This window comes from Hipposideros armiger, unplaced genomic scaffold (genome assembly GCF_001890085.2).
Source record: "Hipposideros armiger isolate ML-2016 unplaced genomic scaffold, ASM189008v1 scaffold_581, whole genome shotgun sequence".
Classification (NCBI taxonomy): Eukaryota; Metazoa; Chordata; class Mammalia; order Chiroptera; family Hipposideridae; genus Hipposideros; species Hipposideros armiger.
In genome coordinates this window covers 1,245,366-1,252,517 of record NW_017731931.1, presented here as the reverse complement: position 1 = coordinate 1,252,517, position 7,152 = coordinate 1,245,366, and the positions used below count along the sequence as shown (strand labels likewise).

The 7,152-nt window shown below is 47.5% G+C and overlaps 1 protein-coding gene across 1 annotated transcript in view; it reads right to left on the bottom strand.

The window, feature by feature from the left end:
• CHIA (chitinase acidic) overlaps positions 1–7,152 on the bottom strand; it is a 40,003-nt gene that overhangs the window by 18,365 nt on the left and 14,486 nt on the right. Inside the window, exons 4-10 of the mRNA XM_019624151.1 lie at positions 6,055–6,111; positions 5,416–5,581; positions 4,450–4,574; positions 3,847–3,970; positions 2,804–2,989; positions 1,874–1,990; positions 857–998 (exon numbers count right to left, since the gene is read on the bottom strand). Of these exons, the coding sequence (XP_019479696.1) occupies positions 857–998; positions 1,874–1,990; positions 2,804–2,989; positions 3,847–3,970; positions 4,450–4,574; positions 5,416–5,581; positions 6,055–6,111 (917 nt within the window). The remainder of the gene's footprint in view (positions 1–856; positions 999–1,873; positions 1,991–2,803; positions 2,990–3,846; positions 3,971–4,449; positions 4,575–5,415; positions 5,582–6,054; positions 6,112–7,152) is intronic.

Genomic DNA, 7,152 nt, shown 5'->3' with positions numbered 1-7,152 from the left:
AATAAGAACACGCACCATAAGATCTACCCTCCCAGCAAATATTCACATAGACAACACAGTATTGTTAAGTATAGGCTCTATTTTATACAGGTCCTTAGGACTTTATTCATCTTGTGTAACTGGAACTTGTACCTTTGGACCAATATCTCCTTATTCTTATTTTTAAATCGCTGAATAACATCTGTATCCAAGAGTGCAGAGTGAGGATAATATGAAATCCAAAGAACCAGCTTGCCTGACAGAGTAAAGGTCCAATGGTCAGCACTAGCTTTCCCCCAGGCTTCTCGGCTCCTCTTGCTTTCTGGACAAGCTGTGACGCTTGGGACTGGGGCAGAATCGTGTGCTGAGGCCAATTGCAACTCTGCTTTTCACTTGGGGGCAGGTGCAAGCTGGACCCCTTTAGGGTTCTCCTCTCAGCCTCTTTCCTCATCTCCTAACTTTTAAATTTCTCCCTCGCTTTATCTTCCCTGCTCCACAAAGTCCATAAAGGCTGGAGCTGGGCGGGTGGGAACAGGGAACAAGGTGTTTGTGGTCCCTTCCCTACCCAGGCTCCAGGGTGTCCAGGTCACTGTATTGGGGTTCCCTCAGTATATCTCTACAGGTGAGAGACCTCAGGAATGGTGATAGGTCCTTTCTCTCGCTAGGGCCGTCTCCCTCAGGCTGCCCCTAGAAGGCCACCTGGGTCTCTCTTTCTGGTCCCAAATGCCAACGCCAGGTGAAAATGCTAGGATAAGTGAAAGAGCTGAGGGAAGCCTTCCTTGAGGTCGGCTGGGAGGAGCTCTGCGCAGTCTTCCTTCCTCCTTGACTGTGTCTAGTGTGTAATCTCGTGGCCGGTAGGTGGCGCATTACCACTTACTGGGAGTGGAGACACCGAGCGCAGACTTGAGGGCATTCATGAGAGGGTATTTGCCTTCTCCACAGAAAGTGCCTGTGAAGTCGTCCAAGTCAATGGCCCAGACCATGGCGCCTCCAAAGCTGTTCTTCAGCAGCCACTCGGCCTATGGGAGACAGTGAGGGGGACCGTGGGGTGTCCTTGCACGAATACAGGGAGCGACTCCAGCAGCATGGCAGCAAGGGTAATGATCAGTCATGGCGAGGAGGGAATGGGGGAGTCGCTTTTCTGCAGCGACTTTGGGAGACTCATGGACATATCTGTATAGAACGAAAGATTTTAAGGCTACTAAGTCAGGAAGAATGAGTCTTGAGCCCAAGCAGCCCTTTCCCCTGTCCTCTGTAATCACCAACCCCCTTCTAAGAAGGTTTGTCTGAGTTGGAGTTTGGGTGGGCTGTGGTGTCATAAGAGATACAGGACCCTGCACATAGCAAGTGTCTGGGCAAAGAAGGCTCCAGAGACAGGGAGGTCTAGGGTTAAGGGCCCCAGGCCTGAGCAGGTAAGGGTCAGTGGGCAGAAGCCTAATAACCCAGAGGATCTCTCGCCTCCTGATTTTGGTTCAGCCTGTATATATATTTGCCGTGAGCAGGAAAGGAGCAAAGGAGGGAAAGAAACTCTGATCTACACCTTCATCCTTGGAATAGGAAAGAATGCCTGCCTCAGAGAGCTGGAGCAGGCCCAGGAAAGAGCAGGGGACGGGACCAAAAGGGACTCTCCAGGGGTGAGTGTATGGGAAGGTGCAGAAGCTGAGGGAAGGAAGGAAGCCAACTGCAAGTGCACGGGAGCAGAGGGGCTGCCCCAACTGCTGGGCTCTGCAGCTGGGCCACTGGCTCACCCTGAGACCTTTGGGCCTCCCTGAGTCTTGCCTTACCTTACCTCACCTCTCTTAGATGTCTTCTGGGATTGTAATTCAAATGCACTTGGAGGGCAGGTTCCCTACCTCTTTCAAATGTGCAGAAGGAAGGGTGTGGAGGGCCTTACCTTGAGGGTGAAGCTCTTGGGATTGGCATATCCAATCCACTGGTTCCCCTTGTAGGCATAGGGCACCTCCTGGGGAGCGTTCCATACCTCCGTGGCTCCTTTCAGGAAGGAGCAGACCTGGGGGTGAGGATGGGGGTGCAGGAGTACAGTCATGACTCAGATGATCCCCCGCTCTGCTCAGCCCACCTCCCCTTCCTCCCTGCTTTCTTTTCTGGGATGCACTCCCCACCTCATCCCTTTTTGATGTAAATAAGAGCTCATGGTTCCAGTTTCGCCCCAGCTCCCCTGTTTTGCTTCCAGTGCAGTTGCACAGTGGAGAGGGCACTAGCTGGATAGATGAGGCATGAATTCCTGCCCTGTGTCTGCCAGTACCCATATTCAAGACAATGGACACAAAAGCTTCTTTGTGCTTGTGCCCTAGTTTCCCTTGGAAACAAATTTGCCTGTTCTTATCTGAAAACATTTTTGCCATAAAAGAGACAACAAGGGGATGCTGGAGCATAGTGGTTAGGGTCTGAGAGTCTGGAGCTCATTAACTAGGTTTGAAGCCAAGCTCTGCCGCTTACTAGTTCTGCAACTTTGAGCAAATTTCTTAACCTCTGTGCCTCAATGTCCTCTTGTGTAAGAGGATAAAACCAGCACCTCATTTAAAAACCACTTAGAACAGAGCCTGGCTGTCCATTTGTACTCAGTAAATGTCAACTACTAGTAGTAATAAAGAAGCCCATTTACTTTAAAAGGTTAAATTTAAGATGTTTCATCAGTCGTTCACTCTACCCTTCTCCCCCTACTACATACACTCAGAGTAGTCAACATGGATACCCTGTATTAGAAGTCAGCGTATATTTTCTCTCTCTATGGAAATATCTTCAATCCTTTAGAACAGAAAGAGTGGATCTCTCAGGTAGACCAGGCCCTCTGGGTCGTTACCTCAAAGTAGGCAAGAGTCCCAGCTTCCTGAGTATAGGGCCCGGCAGTCCCAGGGCCAGAGGTGGGGGCATCCAGGCCATGGTTGGCAGGGTTAGTGAGAGTGAAGGTCCGGGCGTAAGCCCCAAAGCCCACCATCAGCTTCTCGGCAGGGGCACCTTGGTTCTTCCAGTAGTTCATCGCATAATCCTGGAGGCAAGGTAAAGAAGTTATTATTAAGAAGCAGCTGAGCATATGCTCAGAGGCTTGTGGACTAGCCTATATTTTCTACCCAATTCCCTGGCCACTTCACATATAGCATGCAGTCAAGCCAACATTGTAGGAAGAAAAGGAATATTTTCCCTTCTAGAAGAACTGGGTGATAGAGGTACCTCAGTCAAGAGGTATGTTAGTTAGGTAGTTAAGTTGGCCCAGTGTCAAATAGGAATGAAAGGTTCTCTTACCCTTCTTTCTCTCATACTGGACTGGGTATCTGGGCATAACTGGGATTAAGTCATGCACCCTCTTGTCCCTAACTGGCATAATACAGCAGCTCAGAATTGCTCAAGCATGGGGTATGCACCTAGGACACTTTCCCATGCCCATTTTTAAATTCCTGGTTGAACTCTCCACTGAAATCACATCTAGCCAATTTACCCACCTACAAGTCATTGCATAGACTTATTACACCTGCCAAGAGCATACAAGTTAGGGAGATAAACTTCATGGCATAGGGAGAGGGTGGAAGGGAGGTGAGGGAGAGTGGGAGCAAGATGGATCATGAAATGTGCTCCTACCATCAATGGAAATGACATTTAAAATTTTTTTCCAATGTTTGGGATTACCCCAAACCACTATTCTGCCTTCTTTGGTGTGAAAGGTAAAGGGGTACAACTAATCATAGGGACAAGCAAGCAGGGAACACGAGCTGGGTTAGAAAAGATTGTCGACTTCATCCTGTCCACCAAGGTTCTTTGCTTCCTTTTCAGTCCTTGGCCAGAGATCCTATGGCATGCTTCAACGATATCTGGTAGGACTGGCTGTCCTGAATCCACGTCATCACTCACCACATTAAAGAATTTGTAGTCTCCCTGGTCACTGGGTCCTGCAAACAGGGGGCTGTTCTCTCCTGTGAAGCCCTCCCAGGAGCCCCTTAGGTCATAGGTCATCACATTGATGAGGTCCATGTACCTTGGGTGGTTGGGTGCAAAAGAAGAGAAATGGTCCAAGAGAATCACATTCTTCATCACATTCCCCTTCAAGCTCCTAGTCCCCACCAAATGTGTTGTTTGTAATTATAAGGGAATATGTTTTATTATTCTTTACTCCATTCTTCTTCACTTTTATCTCAAGAACACCTGATATGTAAAAGGCACATAATCCATAATCAATATCTGGCTGCACTCAGACCTTCAGGACTTATGGAAGTTTGAAACTCAGCTAACCTTCTCCAACTAGCCTTTTATCATTGAGAAACTAGGGGATAGACTTAGAAACAAGACCAGGACTCATGCTGGCTTCCCATATCTCTCCCTCGGGAGTTAGGATCATCTCATTCCTTTGGGATACAACCCTCTTGATCCAGGGTACATGAGCATTGGCCAATCTATAGGGGAGGTCTTAGGATTGCTTAGCTCTGAACTGGGCCCCTGGGCTTGGGGTTGACTTACTTAGACATCTCGGGGATCTGGTAGGCAGTCTCAATGGTACCTTTGCCTGCCGACACAGCAGCAGAAATCAGCAACCTAGGCTTGTTGCTCTGGGTCGCCTCTTGCTCAAAAGCCTCATACATTTCCTGTGGAACAGAGGACAGGAAGGCCCAATGAGCAAGTCACAATTCTTAGGAGGAAAGCTGTAAAATGTTCCATTTAGACTCCTTTGGTCTGAAAACTGTTGTTGGTCTCTGAAGACAACAGTGAGTTGTCTCCCAAAAACTTGCGAATGAGAGAAATTTGATGACTTTCTGGGAGTTAAACTTTAAAGTGAACAAATAGTGTCCAGAGCAGAAAAATTAAAGAAAAGTAAGTTTATATAGAGACAAAGATGGCTCCTATCTCTGGAAACTATATATGATTAAATTGAACAATCAGAAAAATCAGTCATGGAAGAAGAGGAAATAAGAGTATCAAAGCAAATATTGGTGCTCAATGAAGCTGTGACCAGGGGAGAGGCCACTTTGACCCAATAATTTTATGTCTGGCCCTGGTGGCAGGAGTGTCCCTTTCCTGGAGGAATCTGCATCCAACTATCAGAGCACAGGGCCATTGAACATTTTAGTCTGTAACTAGCTCACCTTGGCCTACGTGCTGCCCACCAATGACCTGCCTGAGGACTATCTGACTTCCCACAGCTGATCCTAGAGATAGCACATGAATGTTTCAGTCCCCTTGGCAGTTAGACTTCTCGCTATACATCTATTCACTTTCATTATGCTGCCTTCCACCAGTTTCTCTAATTTGGCCACATGAGTTTCCCCTGAAAGGAAGATCTGATCTTGTATTAAAGAAATCAGGTTTTGAGCGAGTAAGGCTGAGATCCACACTCTTGGCTGGGGTGTTCAGCCTCTCTCAGAACCTTCTCCTCAGACAATTGTGGGCCAGATCCTACATTCTTTGGACATGAGGAGAGTGAGTCACCTTCAACAGGACAGTGAAGAGCTGCTGGGTGTCAGCTGGGCTGCCACGGTTGCCGGGATACTCCCAATCAATGTCCAGCCCATCGAAGCTGTACTTCCTCAGAAACTGAATGGCTGACTGGATGAAGGTCTGGCGGTTCTCAGCAGTGGCCACCATGTTGGAGAATCTGGAGTCAACAAGTCATTGGCAGTGATGGGCTTTGACATGGATTGTCTCAAGAGCAGGATTCTTCCATGGGACACTTAGCGGTGGGGGTGGGAGGACACAGGAGGAAACAATAGTGGTCTAAGCTCCTGGATCCTCTGTCTTGTCACTTAGCCTCCTGACTATTTGTCTGGATACATATTCAGTTATTCAGTCATTCATTCAGCATTTAGTAGTGCTGGGGTACAGTGGTGAATAAAGCAGAGTTTTTGCCTTGGAGAATCTCATAGAGAAGAAGGCATAGATAAGTAAAGAGGCAGTTAAAATACAGCATGATAAGAGCTATGGTTGAAGAAGGACAGGCTACAAGGAGAGCTCAGACCAGGTTTCTGGCATGTCTAAACTGGATCTGAGGCCACAGAAACTCAGAGGTCCTGGAGCTTGGAAGAGACTGAATAATCTAGGAGTGATTCAGCCATAAATACAAGGTCTTACCCCTGGGTTCCAAAGTTCCAGCCACCAACAGACAGCAGGGTTTTCAGTTCTGTGTTGCTGGAGATAGAAAGATATCAATGTAAAAGAAATTCCACTGGCAAGGAGATGTCATCTGCTAGTCAATCCCCCCATCTTCACGTCCCAACCTGAGCAGCCCCAGAGGTGCTCCATCACCAGTCTAGGACCTCCTGTTAGGAGCAGAGCTCTCTGTAGGAGAAGGTACTCTCGCCATGGGTACCTCAAAGGCACAGGAGAAATACTCATTGAACAGGTTGTTCTCACTCCCACCTTTGCCAGTGGGCTAATGGATCCTGGTACAGCAGGGAGCTTCAGGGGAAGAAGGCAAGACATCTTGGGAAGGATGGAACACCCTAAAAGCAGTTCCTTAGCACAGATAGTAGGTGGACTGGAGCTTCTTGGATACACAAGGCCAAAAAGATATGTCTAAATCTCTTCAAGTAAAGGGCAAGGAATAGGTGTGGTGGAGGTGTCTACCATTCCCTGAGTGCCTACCAAATTCCAGGCACTTCACAAGGCTCCTGTCGTCACCCTTACAGTCCCACAGGGCAGTAACTATTAGCCTTATTTGACCTTTAGATGATACTCAGAGAGGTTAAACAATTTGTTCAAGATTACCCATTAAGTAAAGTGGCAGAGCCAGGATTCAAACCTAACACCTCTATCTCATGGTATCTCCCAGCAGACACCCAGGTCTCATGAGCTTGACCTTCAAACCTACCCATTAGGTTCCCAACTGGACCAAAGTACCAATTAATCTATCTGATAAACTGATCAGGCATTCCTGGATTCTGTCACTTATTAGTTCTGTGGAAAATTTTTAATCACTCTGTTTTTCAGTTTCCTTAACTTTAAAATGTCATTTAAAACTTTAATATACTTACTTCATAGTGTTTGTTGTCAAGGTTACATAAATAATAAATGAAAAGCACCTAGAACAGTGCCTGGCATAGTTGTCACCCAGTAAATATGCTAAGCATTGGGCTGGCCGAGTGGCACGTTGGTTAAGAGCTGGCTTGGGACACCAGCTCTGAGCAGCAGGGCCCCGGTTCGGATCCCACATAAGGGCCAGTGACACTG